The sequence below is a fragment of the Leptidea sinapis genome, chromosome 17 (genome assembly GCF_905404315.1).
Source record: "Leptidea sinapis chromosome 17, ilLepSina1.1, whole genome shotgun sequence".
Taxonomy (NCBI): domain Eukaryota; kingdom Metazoa; phylum Arthropoda; class Insecta; order Lepidoptera; family Pieridae; genus Leptidea; species Leptidea sinapis.
This window is the reverse complement of record NC_066281.1, coordinates 10,218,045-10,236,165: the sequence shown is the minus strand read 5'-3', so window position 1 is coordinate 10,236,165 and position 18,121 is coordinate 10,218,045. Positions and strand designations below refer to the sequence as shown.

The 18,121-nt window shown below is 34.8% G+C and overlaps 1 protein-coding gene across 4 annotated transcripts; it reads left to right on the top strand.

Moving 5' to 3' along the window:
• Positions 1-1,668: 1,668 nt before the first annotated feature.
• LOC126968923 (CDK5 and ABL1 enzyme substrate 1) lies at positions 1,669-17,374 on the top strand. Of its 4 annotated transcripts, none has more exons than XM_050814124.1 (9): positions 1,669-2,134; positions 2,735-2,841; positions 2,919-3,096; positions 3,228-3,488; positions 5,693-5,728; positions 8,318-8,432; positions 9,541-9,731; positions 10,195-10,402; positions 11,942-17,374. In XM_050814124.1, exons 1-9 carry the CDS (start codon positions 1,800-1,802, stop codon positions 12,080-12,082), a joined length of 1,572 nt encoding a protein of 523 aa, XP_050670081.1. In that variant the 5' UTR covers positions 1,669-1,799; the 3' UTR covers positions 12,083-17,374. The 4 variants fall into 4 exon arrangements, with proteins under 4 accessions (XP_050670081.1, XP_050670080.1, XP_050670082.1 ...); XM_050814123.1 differs by having other exon boundaries at positions 8,318-8,444; XM_050814125.1 differs by lacking the exon at positions 5,693-5,728 and having other exon boundaries at positions 8,318-8,444.
• Positions 17,375-18,121: the final 747 nt, after the last annotated feature.

The following is an 18,121-nucleotide window of genomic DNA, read 5'->3' as shown; positions in this document are numbered from 1 at the left end:
AAAAATTGCCTTGGCCTAATGGAATATTAAGTAGGGAAAATATTTTTTTTCTATTGATTAAGTATATTATTTCATTTTTTGTTTAGATTCCCGGCGGCTGAAAAATTGAAAGATGTCTGGATGAAAGCTCTATACAGAAAACTTTGGAAGCTTTCAAGACATAGTCTTAGCTCAAAGCATTTTCTTTCTGTTTTTTTTTGGAGGACACGAGAAGAAAAGTTCTTTGCTGTGATGCCGTGATGACCATATTCAAAAGTTATTCTACTTATTTACAAAAAGCATACTAAATCTAAAATAAGCAACATATTAATAGCTCTTGTTACCCTGTTGAAAATAAACGCCACCTATTATTTCTCTCCAATTTATTTTGTATCTTTCTTTATTACAGTTTAGTTATTATTTCACCAGAAAGTCTCATCAAAATTGGTTCAGTTATTCCAGAGATTACCTGGAATAACCAAACAGACAGCCAAAATTATTGCTTTTATGTCATTTTGATATTTAAATAATTTTATTTATTTGTGAACTACTGACTCAACTGTCATAAATATAAATCATTAGTGTTGCATGAATTTTTAGACACAAAATATTATTTTTGATACCTATAATATGTTTTTGAATGCAAGAATCTTTAAAGTTAGCCAGAAATAAAACAATAGACCCACAAAGAAAACTTCGACGTATCCCTAGAAACATTCAGTATGCTGATTAACTATCATCGTCAAGAGATTCGTGTGTTCTGCCTGTTACACCTGAATCGTTTACTGAGCCGCGTATTAATAACACTCCTCAAAAAAAGATACTTAATAAGATTAATCTGAATGAATCAAAAACCTCTTCGTAACGTCTCAAAAATTAAAACCTTTACAGCAAAGTGCATCGGATTAAAAAGCAAAATGGCATCAGCATTAAAAAAGTTAGTTAAAATAAAATGTCCAATCTTATAAAGCGTTGAATAAATATTATTATGAATTCGAATACAATTTTCTTTCAACTATAATTTAAGCTTGCGGCGAGCAGTCTGAATCTGATAATAATTCTTACCTAGAAGTTTAAGATCTTAATATTTAGTTTTGAGCAATTGTTGAACACTGTATATAGTTCAGATGTAAAATGTGTATAAAATAAAGGGTTTAAAACATAAACTACACCTATATATGCCCAATACTGTAGCATGTAAATAACTTTAAAAATAAGAACTTACTTACTTACTATATTACAAAACCTGATACCTAGTATGCTTCTTTATACTTTCAGGTCAATATGTATCGGCAGGTTTATGTGAATTTTGTATGAAGACAGTCACAGGGCTTCCGCATCAAGAACTACTAACAACATGTTTCTCTATTTCTTATATTCGCACTTTTTATTTATCGATGTTTTGTGGATATTAAAGTGGCAACCACCACCTTGCTGGAATAAAAAACGGCTACAAATGGATTTAAATGAAGTCGATTGCCGCATGTCATTTCTTTCTATCGCACTACTAGGTATTGGATGAAAGAGTCTTACGCTACTTAGATAATTTTAAAAAATGCGAGCTCTTCAGGCTTTATAGTGTTGCTCCGAGCCTTAACCGACCTAACGAGGAATTCAGACGTCTGCACTACGCTGTCACGTGTCAACGTCATTCATTAGTAAATCTAAATTCTCATAGCATATTTTCGAATCTTGGGGGATACATACTAATTGATAATTTTATTTTTAAATTATATGGGTATCGGTAATATTATTATAACTTGAAACCTTAGTGAGATACGGAATATATATAAAAGTATTTTATCCAGCAATTTAAAACGATGGCGCATAACCGAAATAGATATGAAAAAGCCCGAAGAAGGCTTGCTGCTGTAACTTTTCTTTCGAACATTTCACTCGATGGCTCGTTTAAAGATACAGAACTCAGAAAATGTATGGATAAAACTGATAGAGTTGATCCATCTTGCAAAACTAATGACATTTCAAGTCAAAAAGAGAATGAAACAATTCATAGTAAGTTCCGCAATGGAGTAAGAATGCCGCAATCGAATCCTATGCATCAAATGGAAAATGAAAACCATTTTAGATCTGACCCTGAACTTACTATTCATACAACTCCAGTTAAAACTTCTAAAAATAACTCTATGAGAGACAGGTATTATATATTGTATTTCCAGCCCAATTATAATTATAAGGCCTTTCAGATTTTAATATTTTCAATTATGATACAACAGCAGGACCCCCCTTTCGGATTACTAGAGGATTATTTATGAAATAAAACAAATTGTATTGTGAAATTTTTAATGTATAATATTCATATATACTTACACATAACATTATTTTAAAGAAATTCAGTATTTTAGTTTGTCCAGAGATATTTAATGATACTTAAAAAGCCTTGTCTCACAATTTGCGTAAAAGCATTTTTTTTGGCACAGGAATGTCTACTTGGCCCATTTAAGGTTTGTGTTTAGTGAGTAAGAAGATTCAAATTACAGATGGGCTTGGATTTCAGAAGTCTTGTTGTATTTGTAATGTAGTCAATCATCATATCCTGCTTATAAACTACTGTACACTAGAATATGCCATTGCTATAGGAACAAATCTAATCAAAATTATCAGTTAACTTAAACTATTCTCTCCGTAATTAATACATATTTATCTGTATTATCTACTCTTTTATTTAACATACTGCTATGTAAACTAAATGTTTTATTTCTTGATCTCTATGAAAATTAATGTTTTTATTATGTAGATGTTCAACTGGTTGTGCTGAAATATACAGGGATAGGCATCCATCACTCAGAGTACGGAAATTGTGTAATCAAGATGTTAGAAACAGTGTTGAAAGCTTGAACTATGGTAAAAACATTTATTTTTTTTTCCATTATTTAGGATTATATGTATAATAAGCTTTTGACAAAATATCTGTATTTCAGGTCGTTTTAAAACAAGCAATATTTGTATACTTGAGAATCAAAATAAGGAAGTGAAGTTATTGTGTGGTACAAGAGGTGTTTCATTTAGAGATGAGAGGCTAGCATTAGTTCCATCCCAGGGTGTGCCTTGTTTACTGTTTAGTACAATACCTTATTCAAAGACAACTAGAAATGCTAGGTCTGTTTTGTTTTCTAAATTATTAAAAATTTATACTTAAGTAATACTTTCTTGAAGTCGCATCAACCATACTTTCATATTAATCAATCATTTACCTAGATGTTTTTAATATATTACTGAAAATCTTTTAGATCTGATCATAGAAAAGATGGTGTGAGAAGGAGGAATACATCTGGTCCTAGACCCTTGTCATCTATAACAGACAATGGTATTGATCCCTTTGATTTACTTGGGCTGGAGAGGGAGGAAAATGGACAGGAAATATCATACTCAAAACTTTTAGTACCCTCAAGAGTATGTACTAGAGAACAATATAGAAAAATGTATGAAGCTGATTTTGCCGACAAAGCCACTTGGAAAATACTTAATAGACATCCTCATATTATTGCCAGGTAACAAAATGAACTGTCCTTGTAATCAATTCTAACTCATAAATGTCTTCACAAGCTTGATATGCCTGAATTTATTGCATTAGTATTAAATGTAAAGTATATAAATGTCTATCATTAATTTCAACATAGAATGTGTCTGTTTGGCTACATGTTTTAGATAATTCATTGTCTGTAAGATTCTCTACATTGTGTTTAAGAATATATAATAGTACAAGTACAGAAGACTCGCTCTGCAAAATCAATTAAAGAAATAGGAACTCTTGTGGCCATACAACAAGGTGTAATTCAGGTCACACATCGCTATTAACCTATATTTTTATTCACCTAGAAAATGCCCCTCTTTCTATCGCATGACTCTTAACCTTTTTGACAACAGTGGAGTAAAAACTACCTAGATAAGGTCACTTTATAAAAATAGCTTAGTTTTTACTATAAAATAAAAAGATATTTAATTGTAAAAAGATACTTACCTTTGAATCAATATTCTTTCGATGTCAAACCTACATTTGTTGAAGATTTTTGTGTTGGTAAACCATGACATATTCAGCATAGTTCATTTTTCCTTCAAAGAGTAGGAACTATTTAAATATTAATATTTTAGGTAATTACGACCTTGAACAGAACCACATCGCAAGCTAGATTTGCACACATTCTCTTAGGTAGGTATTAAATTAACAATAACAAATAACTTTTTTGCAGTCGGCTCTTGGTCTAAGTATGAAAAACGAAATACAACCATTGAACCTACTTAGTTACAGGTAATAAATATGTAGATATCATAAATGGTAATTTCATAATAATAATAATCACCGTAAATTCGATTGTTTCAGTGTCTTCAGGAAGTTTAATAAATTTAAATTTGGATCACAATGACCTTTAATATGCTTTGCTTTTTTATCTTTAGGTAGTAAGTAGGTGACAACATAAATCGCGCGTGCGTCACTGGTCGCTCGTATTCCCTACTGACTGGCCTACTCTGTAGAGGCCGCCACATGTACTTACGATTTCGATACCTACACGGGGAGTGACACAGGCCTGATTGTGTTTGTAAATTTTTGTTACAATCAATGCCCATTGGTTGCCCACTCCTGCACATTCTAAGATTGCATGAGTCTCCGTTTTGTTTTCTATTGACAAAGAGTTCCATTTTCAAAATTTAAGCATATTTTATTACTATATTGCTTATAGAGCAAGAGCCCGTGGACCCCAGACCTACTTCATTTTATAAAAGCTGGAAGTTTGTCAGCGCATGCTCCCAACACGGGTAAGAACAATGGTCCATTATGGAGTTTGGGTTGTAGTGGCTTTGGCAGGTAAACGGTACTAAATGTGTGTAAAATACCGATCTAAATACATCAAAGAATAAAGTGCGATTTTTCGGTAAAAGCTTCAGAATATTATTAAAAATCACGTTATTCATTGCCAGACAATTATCATCGTGGCAACCCCTTGCGAGACACCCTTAATGTTCACAAAATTATAATTTTACTTACGTCATAGTATAAAAGCTGATTTTTATATATAATACTTAGGTAAAAAGTAGATGTTTCCTCATTATACAGACACTTTTGATAGTTCCAACCCGTTGACGTTGCTTTGGCAGTTAAACGGTACTAAAGGTGGCTGACAAACTTTCAGCTTTTATAAAATGACGTAGGCCCATGGACCCCAGGGTCCATGGGCTCTTTGACCATTACAAATGACCAGCTCTAAAACATTCATTGTCACCCTCATAGTATAAGATCAACACTCTTGTGATTCCGCTGGTGTTACAAGGGAGAACAGGCTGCATTGATCACAAGCCAACAAGTAACTCTTAAGTATGCTTGTTTGTCTCTCATTTCCATAAAAAAAATTTGAAAGGTTATACCAAAATTTACGATCAATACGTCACTCGAACGGTTGGCTGAGTGGACGAGTGCTCGGACGGAACCCGAGAGATTGCGCGTTCGAATCCCACAGAATTCGCGGGATATAAAATAACAAATTGTTTATGTCACAAACACTTTAAGTCTACATGATATTACTTATATAATATTATCTTTGATTACTTTAAAATGATATCTGAAGAGATATAATTTTATCTTTAATCACAGTAGAGAATCTAACAAGACAACGTCCACACTCTCAGGTGTTTAAGTGTTTCTTTGTGTGATATCATTATATGCCATCTCATTATCATTTTTAACATCTTTGAATTTCAGGACTAAGTTATTGACGCGGCACACGGACAAGAAATGGTAAAATGAACCTTTTATGACAATTAATTTAATGCACTGACCATGCTAAAATCACATTTTATCAAGTAGTTATTACTAAAAACTTTAGATGTATAGATTGGTAATTATAAAAAGAAAATATTTCAAATTCAAATATTTTTATTGAAAATAGGATTTAAAATTTTTTGAACGACGAAAACGAATTTAACCCCCAGAAGACTCAAGTTTGCGCGTTTACCACTAAAAAAACCCCATTTGTCGTATCACCGCTCTTCGACATACTGGGTCTCGAAATTTCGAGCGATTGCCAATTTCGTAGACATCTGGAGGGTAATGCCAAATTGGCTTCGAAGAAGCTGGGCGTCATTAATAGAGCACGGCAATACTTTAAGCTGGCCCACATTCTAGCGCTCTACAAAGCGCAGGTCCGGCCACACATGGAGTATTGCTGTCATCTGTCATTTGACCGCGTGCAACGCAGAGCAGCTCGAATTTTCGGGGACTCTGTGAACGGCTGGATCACTTGGCGTTGCGTAGAGACGTCGCTTCATTGTGTGTCTTCTACCGCATTTATCACGGGGAGTGTTCAGAAGAGCTGTTTAACCTGCAACCTGCAAACTGCAACCTGTGTTGCAAAAGAATGTGGGCGGCGGTGATCACTTAACACCAGGTGACCCGTAAGCTCGTTTGACCTCCTATTTCATAAAAAAAAAAACGAAATAATGTGCCTCAGACCTGAGAAGAACGGGCGCAAAAAACTCAGCGTGCTTTTTTCCATATAAATATAGTTACAATGTAATATCATACAATAAACATTTATAATTAAATAGCCTGTGGGTGTTTGCTCCATTTCCAGTCTGTGGTATCATTAAGATCATTTATGTTATAATAAACTTTACCACACAAACATTTTTAAAAGTTATTTTAAATTTCGTAACACATTTGTTTTGTAAATTTTCTGGGATCATGTTGTACAAGCATTGTCTAATAAAATGTCAATTAATAGGCATAACAACTTTGTTGCTCATGTTAACATTATGTCTGTCGCAGTTTTGGTTGCAATTTATATTTATTTAAAATAAATATTTATAAACTGTTGATGCCATCTTGATGCCATCGGGCCTGCTCGATTTGTGAATGCCCTAGGTGAGATGTGCCTTAAGCACAGCGCCATGCCGGATTTTTACCTCCGGCATGTATGGCTCGCTTGACACCATGCGGTGGTGGTGCACCTTGGTCATCCAGAGTCGAGTTGGACGCGAAGAGGGAGCCCAGGAGATCAGCTTTCTCTTTCGCGTCATAGGCCAGCGAGTAATCGCAGTGCAGTGGCGGAATGGCTGGCTGACAGAAGTTTCCTTGGACAGCCTTGGCGAGCGACCAGAACGCACGAGCTCCCGAGGGAAGGCGTGCAAGTCTCTCGCCAATGCTGCCAATATGCTTTGACTTCGCGTCAGCAATAAGTCTTTTGAGGGACCTCGAGGCATGATTGTAGTGTTTTTTAAGTTCGCTGGAATCCTTAGATACCACTCCATTGATCCATTGTTGTATTATCAGTTATAATAAGCTAATTATAATAAGGTTAATAAATTAAGTAGAAGCTCTCCCATTTAATAGTAAAATCCAAGTTGATATTCTTGCACCCAATATGCTACATAATATCTGCACTTTAAAATAATGTTACGTTTTCATTAAAATTCTGATGTACAATAAATAGATAACGGGCATGGTGGCCACAAAACCCAGATGCTGCATGATTTAACTCTCTCCTCTTTACCATTTGTCATCCAAAGGTAGGCATTTTTGTTGTTGGATTCCCTTAAATACGCATGAAATATTTTGCTACAAGTTATACTATGGAAATAAGTGTTAAACTTTGGAAGAAGCTATAGATACCTTTTTTTCAAGCACTATATGTATATTCTGTGTGTATAGGCTAGAGTAAATTGGCTTCTATTCAATGCGCTAGCAACTTTTGCCCTCATTTTCACTTTCCATCAAGTAAAATTAAGAACAAACGAAATATGCATCCTCCCTCGGGGCTTTCTATATTTCTGGTCCTAGTGTAATATAGCTGAAGCATAACCCGTGGTGACGCGACGAAAGAGATCTTTGATGAATGGGAGCTCTTAGGGTACTCTTACTCTTGATGCGAAATAATTCCAAATTTTCCCCGTAAGTTGCCCCCGGATACCCCGTGAGCTCAAATAGGGCGGTTTTACAAGACTACAAAATAGATACAACAACTTCGTCCACTTTTAGCATTTACTTATATTATAGCGCCATAGTTAGATATTACAAACATGTTACTGACATAATTGCCATTTTGTGTACCAAAAATTGTGACAAAACTTAACTTTTTTTTTAAATTTTGCTACGAGATTATTAACTCGATATCGGATATCGCCACTTAATTTAGCTTAATTTTAGATGAAGTATTTATGTAAATAACCTACTTCAGCTGCACGCCAGAAAGTTTCTAGTACAGTAGAGGCTTTAGATACTGTTTATTGATCTGGTAATGGTCGAGCTAATGCATGCTATAATAATAAACCTCTGAAACGCATGAAAATCCAACAGGCAATTAATTACAATATAACATTTCTATTTTAGGTGCTTCTCATATGAATCGGCTCATAGAAACACTATGGCGTCATCTCCACCTCTTTCTACGATAGAAAGTAAAACATTTGATTGGGACGAGGACACACTAATAGCACAAAAATATGTAAGCAAAAAAGTACGTAGAAATTTCATTTGAATATAATTAAATAATTTTATGATGGATTGCATGTTTCGTCGTCTGTCTGTATAACATCTGCCCCTTGCTGAGAAGGACACTCTCACCTGATGATAGTGATGACCTTCCGCGTCGCCCACACTCGCACGCAAACACTGCTCAAGAGAGTTCATAATTTGGTAATACCTCCGGGGAGTAAGTTCCTTAACACCACACTGGGATGAAATAAAACACAACTTCGTGCTGATGTCTTACGATAACAGTGCGAAGCAATAGGCACTACCGGATTCATACCTCGCATGTAAAATGATGGCCTAGTACAGGCTACGTTTCGCATTATTAAGCGTCTTGTTCTAGCGCGCTAAATACGACAGCGGCTTATCAGGAATAGTAGATTGTTAACCGAGGGTCGAAAGAATCAATTGCCGAGGTATTTAGGCTATAGTCCGAGTAGGAATTTATTCTTTTATCCGTGTTAAACACTCTACTTTGTCATTTCGAATATGAGGAAAATAAAACTAGTTGTTTATCTAAACTATTTATTGATAATATATAATAATATTAGTAGTACCTGTTTAAAATAAACTGTCAAATTAGGACAATTAATGTTAAGGACTTTTTAAATTTGAAATATGTAACTCACCGCCTAATTGTTGCGGCTTATTTCACTCAAAGAAGTTTGCGCTAAGGCACGGTGGCTGTTTAGAAAGTCACATGGCCGCAGCATTTTTTTTAATTAGTTGTTTTTTTACATAAAACTCTTCACAGCTGACAGCAGTTCTATTTTTAAAGTTAATTCCGGCCCTTAGGTGGGAAGTAATTTGTTTGAGTTTTTCCCTCTCTATGGAGGGAATCAGCATTTTCCACCCAATAATCAGATCAAAACAACATTACTTTCCGAGTCTGAAAAATTAAAAACATATTTCCGACTATTAATATCTGATAATTAATACAAGGAAGAGTTTTTGTCTGAGGTGTTGTGGTGAAAGCACAAGACCGTTCTTGCCTGAACTCATGTTTAAGGCCGGCATCGTTCCTGTGATTCCGTCTGTATTATTTTGTGAAGAATTATAAATACTAATGTAATATATTTTAGATTCAGTACTGTCCAAATGTTCTCGATGACCCTGAACTGATTGCCGGAAAGCATAGGACGTTGCTCACATTTACATCATATATGACCTCAATAATAGACTATGTTCGACCTCAGGATTTGAAAAAAGAACTTAATGACAAGTTCAGAGAGAAATTTCCCCATATTAAGCTAACTCTTAGCAAACTAAGAAGGTAATACATATTTATATTATAGCTTGCTTTTATTACATATCACACACGTTATCTTTGATAACTGATCATCAGCTATTAATAGGTATGTCTCTGTAACTGTGTTATTAATAAAAGCGAAGTAAAGTTATTCCATATTTAAAACATTTTGTCTATATCTTACCTTTGTCACTACACCTTGGAGTAACTTTACACTGCGTTTATTAATAAGACAGTAAGGGTGTTATTACAAAAAAATGAATCACGTGTTGAACAGTTGTTTAAAAATAAGTTGTATTACAAATCCGTGTCTTTCTGTTGTTTAGCGTCAATCTTTAGACGTCGCTTAAATAATTAGACTGTTTTACAAAACACGTGTCTAAGCCATGTTTAAATTATTTTTTATAATAACATCGAAAGAGTTTAGAGCATAAAAAAGGTTGGCTTCAAAGTAGGATATTTAGTAATTAGTCACATATTTTTTTAGCATCAAAAAGGAGATGCGCAAAATTGCTAAACACGACAGCGGTGGAATAGATTTGCTTTCTGTCGCCCAGGCTTATGTTTATTTCGAGAAGTTGATTCTGGCGAATCTTATTAACAAGGACAACCGAAAGTTGTGTGCCGGCGCCTGTTTGTTGCTTTCAGCTAAGCTGAATGATGTTAAGGGCGAAATGTTGAAATCGCTAATTGAGGTGAGTGATCTAATTTAAAATTAGGTACAATGGATTTTACTAATGCATTCAATAAAGTATTATAACAATCACATTAAAGCTATATCAGTTTGGAAACACTGGGTTAGTGCTCAACTGATTTCAGTCTTCCCTAGCTAGAAAACGTCACATTTCCTCAGTAAATGGTTAAGTACAATTTGACGCTATACTTTACAACCTTCGATATTCCTCAAGGTTCCCATTTTGGTACTTTACTTTAAATATTCGTCAACAATATCGACGCGACATTTCTAGGATCTCTATAGAATTTTCGAATCTCAATCTCATTAAAAGGCATAAAAAGCATTTATTTTCTCAAAATTGATTCCTTAAGATTTCTTTTTGATGTCATATCTAATATACCAGATACTATTACCGCTTCGGAAACAAATTCTTTTCAATAATAATATACAATATTGTACAGTAACTTCTATCGCTATAAAATAATCATAATCTAATCCCAGGCTGTCCGATCACTTAGATATTCAGCTGTGGAGTAATAATATTTACGACGCCATTTTTTTATAAAACATTAAAATTTTATTTATTGTTATTGCCTGAACAGTGGCTAGGACTTTATTATAAAAGACATTTATAAACAAGACCGCAATCCTCGATTATGCTAAATTGTATTTAAATGGTTTATAGTGATAGATTTTATATTTATGAGTGTCTACAGGTATAGTGCCAAATCATCACATAGTATAAAACAAAGTCGCTTCGCGCTGTTTGTCCCTATATGTATTAGATCTTTAAAAATTCCCAATAGATTTTGGTGCGGTTTTTTAATAGATAGATTGATTCAAGAGGAAGGTTTATATGTATATGTATGTATATGTACATGCATAATATAGCAGAAAAACACTGATAGATTTAGAGGTTTCTAATGTTTTAATGTTAATAAAATAAATTATGTCGTTTATTGTTGACATAAAAATAACGCGATCACTCGGAAATTACATTATATTAATTTAATTTTTACATATTAACAGAAGTATGTATGTATTATTTAACATAAATTAAATAAAAGAATATTTACAGATGTTGTTTTCAAGATACCTGCTTTAATATCTTATTGTATCCTGTTTCTTTTTGGGTTGTCTGAAAGAGATTGCTTGAACGATAAGACCGCAAATTGCGTACTTATGACTGTAATTAACTAAAGATCTTTTTTATGGATTTTTATTTTTAAATCTGTATGTTTTGCAATAAAGTGTCTATCTATCAGGGGCGTGCATATTATGTAGGCAATGCCTACTTCATAATAACCTAAATAAATATAGCACTAGTGTTAAAGTTAATTTACTACCTACGGTAGGCAGTCTACAGATTGCATATACGAAGCGAGCAGCGTTTCATACAACTTATGTCGCACTGTCGGACTAAAGCTCAACTACGACTAGTTAGATATACAGTGCCTACCTTGCTAGTAAACCAATGCACGTTCTTGCTAACTATCTATAACTTTGGACAGAACGAAGTCTGTCCGGACAGCTAGTAAATAAATAAATAATATTTCAGCGTATTGAAACAACATTTAGACTCAACAAGAAGGACCTAGTGAGGTTTGAGTTCGCGGTGCTGGTCGCTCTGGAGTTCGGGCTGCATATACCGCCCTACGAAGTGTTTCCTCACTATCAGCGGCTGCTCCATGAGTCTTGACCCTGGCGAAGACTGGCCCTCGAGCCGTACACCAGACATAACCGCCGGCGCGGTAGCATCGTGGATAACCTGCGAGCCAGCGTCTGGCTGTAACCTCGAGGTGCTAGAACCAGTGGGAGGCTATTTCTGCCGTGAAGCAGTAATGCGCGTAAGCCTTAGATAATTTAAATGTCTACAAAGTCTCTTGCTGTTAGACAACCGATAAAAACAGTCCAGGAATATTAGTTTAGTGTGTGTGACAAGTGTAAGACATAACACTCGCGATTTGTACACTTTGTGTTAGTGTGCGTGAATTGCTCAAAATAGAGGTTAGTTGTAAATTAAATTGTTTCGGCGTTTTCACAGCTGTCATAGTTTATCTAGACTAGACTAGAAGTTAACGGGAAATGAGACTTAACATCTTATGTCGCAACGCACTTGTAGTGCCGCTCAGAATTTTTCGGGTTTTTCAAGAATCCTGAGCGGAACTGCATTGTTATGAGCAGGGCGTATCAATTAACATCAGTTGAACGTCCAGCTCGTCTCGTCCCTTATTGTCAAAAAAAAAACATTTTAACTCACGAATTTAAATATGGCCAAAGATATTGTAGTAGGTTTAATATATGTAACGTTTTATTATTTAAGCACACAGTTGACCAGTCTACCATTCAGCACAATTTTTTGCATTAATCTTTCTTTTTCCAAACTATGTATTACTTAAATTGTTCATTGGTAGTTTGATGAAAACAATATTAGGTTAATAATTCCATAATGTGCATTAAAAATATACGGACAGAAATAATTGACTAAATTTTATCGATAGAAACAGATTTCCGAATTATTGACCATTGGGAAATGTAATTTAATGACGATACAATAGTGGTTTTATGAATATTTGACAGGATATGCTCATAATTCAAGGATTTTTGAGCTTCTCCGATGTTTCGACGAATTTTCAAATGTCTTGTCACCACTGCAATCAGCCGACATTGTACGTTTTAGACTACAATATTCGTAAATATCCCATTAAATACTATTAATAGTTATTTATGGAACTGTTGTGTAATAAGGGGTATTAAAACACGAATGTGGGTTTATAGACGACATACTGTAGTAGAAGTAATAATTTATTTCACAAATGCTTTGCTTGACTAGAAACTAATTACGTAAGTATGAATGAATAATAATGCTAGCAAAACAATATCCCCCATATTTAATAGTCCGCTAACTTAAAACAGCCGCTTAGGAGTGTTTTTTCTCATTCTGACTTAGGTCAATAGAAGAAAACAGAGTGAGAATTAGCAATGCTTTAAGTTAGCAGACTATTATGAATAAGGGGGTAACTCTATAAAGTAGGTAGACTTTAATAACATACAGTTTTTTATTCAATTTATAAAAGAATAAAGGTTGAATGATTTACGTGAACGTAAAATACATATTTAGTTAAGTACTTAATTTTTTAAGTTTTTTATGTTATTGTACGTAATTTTTATGTTTTGTCTATGCCCCAATTGGAGGGTTGGCTTAGCGATAATACCCGTTAGGTTAGGAGTGTCTGAGCCGTTATCTCCGAAGGCATAGCCTGGTAATTGTAATATACTGCTATTTGCGTATTTTTTTTTAATTTTATTAGGAAAAGCAAACAACTACAACTTACAAAGTACAGGTACATAAAGAAATAACATATATGTCTAATAAAATTGTAGTCAGATACGCTATCCACATCTTAGGTACTATGTAAAACTGAGGTATTCAATGTTAGGTACATAAAAACAATGTTCTTAATATTATGGCTAGTTGGAGTAAATTAAATAAACAAAGCGTGCCTGTGCGAATAAAATCTCCAACGGAGATACAGCATGAAAGAAAAGAAACGCGAATCTATTTTTAGATACTGTAACCGATTTTGATTGACAAGTCGTAAATACTCAGCCACGCTTGAAATTAGCTCCTTAGTATTTTGAATATTAAACCACTAGCAAACGCACACATTGATAAATCAATATTGGTCACACATTATCAGGCTGGCAGGTCGTATATCCGCTAGTATATAAGTGTATGGTGTTAACTTTTGACTGCTGCATTTATTAACGGCCGCTTTCTATGCTATCTCTAATAATGTCACCTTAGATTAAGGATTAGTCTCCGCTGCGCTCCAACTAGATACCGCAATACTTAAGAACAATAGCTTTTTTATTACGGCAACTATTAGATGCTTGTTTGCGTGGCATCTTGACACTCAATGGCATCTTTAAAAATTTTTAACATACGCTTCGTGTTATTTTACATTGAAATTAATAATTTAATATAAAATACTTACTGATGATAATATGTGATCACAGTGTCATTCTTATTTCTTGTAGTATTATTTTTACAAAGTTTTAGTACGCAACCCGGCATTTTAGTTTTAATTATTAGCAAATTTTACCAGAACATGGGGCACGTCAACGTCACATATTCTTCGAAACTGGCTCGAGTACGCCCACTTGGGCGTAGTATTAGTTGCGTAGTAGTAGTTTGCGACTACGCCTGCGGTATCTACTTGGAGCGCAGCGGAAACCAATCCTTAATCTAAGAATGTCACTCTATTTTATTTCCAAATCCATAAAGAATAATATAGAAAACGCTTATCTGTTAGTCATTGATAATAATAATAATTTGTCTTGCCCCCAATTAGGTCTATTAGATATAGTCAGTACAATAGAGACTAGATAAAAATATATATTAAATATGATATGTGCACTTAAATATTATAAATACATCCATGAATCGGAAACAAACATTTTTACGTTTTTGGGTTTCGATGCTGTTCAACAAGTTAGCTTATTCAGTTAGGGTCATTCATTGGGCCATACCTTTACCTTTTTTTACCTTTCTTATGATTATTGATATGCCAAAAGCAGGATTTCGATTAAAATATCAAGTTCGGTTCGGAATATACAGATTGGTCGAAAGAATGCACTAGCTATGGTCGCTACATATACACGTTTGCTTTAGTTGCGATATACATATATTAAATAAAACATGCCCTTTAACTACACAAAATATTGTGGTTGAAATGTTATTTGTGGTGTCATGATTTTGATCTATATAAAACTGCAAAACATACTCTTTGTATATTCATAAGTTGTTAACTGTCTATCCACATTATAGATGGTGCTGTGTAAGAGAACAAGCTAAGTCAAAATTAGTATTACTATGGTCTGAAACTGAAAGTTCTTAGAAACCCATAACTGATTTAACAAACATGTTATTAGTTTTATTTTATCTTTTCAAAATGGACACACATTTACGTCAATACGTTGCTGCATCCGATGGAACCACTGACAAAAGCACTTTGCCCACTGGGCACTTAAGGGTCTATGACAAGGCCTTTTAAAACGCAGCCAACAAGTGCATCGGCGTCCATAAAACGTTTTCCTCGAAGTTTTTCTTTTTTTATTCGGAAATAATTAAATATTGCAAGGTGCGATCGGACTATACGGCTGGTGACCCAGTAACTCCAAATAGCCGATCGTTCGCCTGGCAGTGTGTGAGGAGGCGTTATCGTGGTGAAAAAGGATCCTACTGCGAGGTCCTTTCTCCAGAACTTTATCCAAGGCAATTGGCAAGCAATTGTTAGTATACCGCACTGCAGTAACTGTTTTACGATCCTGTAAAATAATTATCGTGTAAGGGCCTGTCCTTCCCAAACGAGGCTACCATCTTTTTCCCATGCTTTAACCAACTTTCGGAACAAAATACCTACTGATCAGACTGTCTTTTGGTTTCCACGACGTTTTAATTTGCCGCCAAATCGGAACACAAATGACAAATGAATAAAATAGATACTCAATAATTTTGGTAGAGTTCCATTTTCAAAATTTAAGATTATTTTTTTATTATTTTGTTAATCAGTTCAGTTGTTTGGCCATTTCTAAAAACTTACAGTGTCACTCTCGTATTAGTTAAGTTTCTGTAATTCTTTGTTTTTGTTATGAAATAATATTGTCACAAATAGGTTAGATATATTTATAAAGTAAAAATATGTTCTTGTTGAGTTGTATGTATTTAATATTAATTTTAATTTGTTTTTGTTTTATGTTTATTTTTGTTACTATTGTTTTAGTTTAATGATTTTATGTTTAGCTGCTTCTGTAGCTGCACGTTAAAACACATTAATTATACAGGTACTGTTACACTCTTCATAATGTATGACCCGACAGTTTAGTTTTTAGTTTAGTGCGTAAACGCTCAGAATACAGAACAAACCAGGAGTGTTCAATGACATTTCTACGCAGCGCATTGCGTCCAAAATAAATGGAGTCATGAGAGAACACAGTCAGTATAAAAAATGTAAAAGCCATATGCCAAAGGCTTTCATACCATAGGCATATTGGGAGTGCTATGTAGTACTTTTGAATAGTTTTAATAATGTGATAAATAATGCCTTATTGCAATAAATGTACATATTTATAAGCAAAGTAGAAAACTATAAAAATGATCTATTACTATTATGTATATATGATTCGTGATATAGTCTGATAAATTTCGTGGACACAGAAGTGGTGGGAAACTGCGTGCGCTCATGAGCTGTCAATAGTTACCAAAACTCTTTTTGATAAAACATTCCTTGTTATATTCAGCAGACCCCTAGAGTGGCTAAAAATTTACCCATGACTGTTAAAACTGCAGTTTAGCGCGACTTGGTAGATAACCAAACAGAAAGAAAGCCAGCCTGTATGTCGAACACACCAAGTAACCGCGGCAAGCAAATAGCATCGTCTTTATTGCGTCCACCGACCGCCATTTTGTTTAGTCTTCAGAACTGTGAACTGTCTGCTCCGAGGCGTCACGCTCCGCAATGATGGTGCGGTTGTTCAATTTCAAATGAATTTAAAATAGTGGTAAATTCTTAAGGAAATTAGTTGAGAGATATAAGCAGTTTCCTTACTTGTGGCAGGTTATTAATAAAGATTCTAATTTTTTTTTATGGAATAGGAGGACAAACGAGCGCACGGGTCACCTGGTGTTAAGTGATCACCGCCGTCCACATTCTTTTGCAACGCCAGAGGAATCACAGGAGCGTTGGCGGCCTTTGAGGAGGGTGTACGCGCTATGTGGGTGTATCGCTCCCACATGTATTGACTGCGTACTGTGAGTTTATTACACCCTTTGTTCGTACTACCCCTCGCCATCCATTTGAGAATTATTGACGAGACGAAGTACTTAAATACGTTTATCTAACAATTGTAATATGTTTGTTTGTTATATTCGCGGGAACCGTGAAATTATTAAAAATTATATTGAAAAATAAATTAATTTTGTTAATAACCTGTTTTGTTTTATTTATTATTTAATAATTGTTTTGTGTTTCATTTAAGTTTACACAGCCAGTTTTGGGCTGTGTGATGCTAGCAATTCATTTGTAATTTTGTACTTGAATTTGTTAGCTTTTTTTGAAGGTACCCATGTCGTATCGTCCCGGAAACACCGGACAAGGAAGTTCATTCCACAGCTTTGTAGTACGTGGAAGAAAGCTCCTTGTAAACCGCACTGTGGAGGACTGCCACACATCCAGATGGTGGGGATGATATCCTAACTTGTGAATTTTCTTTATTGTGGATTTCGGTAAGGTCACATCTCCCCGCTACCCAGCTCCTCTCCGCTTTGGTGGAAATAACCTGACCGCTTCGCGGCTAATCGCCTCCTCTCCTCTCCTCTCCGCTTTGGTGGAAACCGGGCCTAAAAGGTCGTCAAAACTGTCCCAGTAGCATTGTATATAGGTATACATTAACATAAATAGATAACATTAAAACATTCATTCAACCTTATTACTTTTTTTTATATAAGAGGGGGCAATCGGGCAAGAGGCTCACAGGATGGGGAGTGGTGAGGCAGCCGCCTTTAGACATACACAACAACAGGTGATAAGAGATGCGTTGCCGACCTTTAAGGTGGGAGTATGTTCTATTCTTGAAGGTCCCTAAGTGGTATCGGTTCGGGAAAACAGCAGCCGGTAATTGTTTCCACAAAGAGGCTGTGCGAGGCAAGAAGTTTCTTGCGGTTGTGGAATGCAGG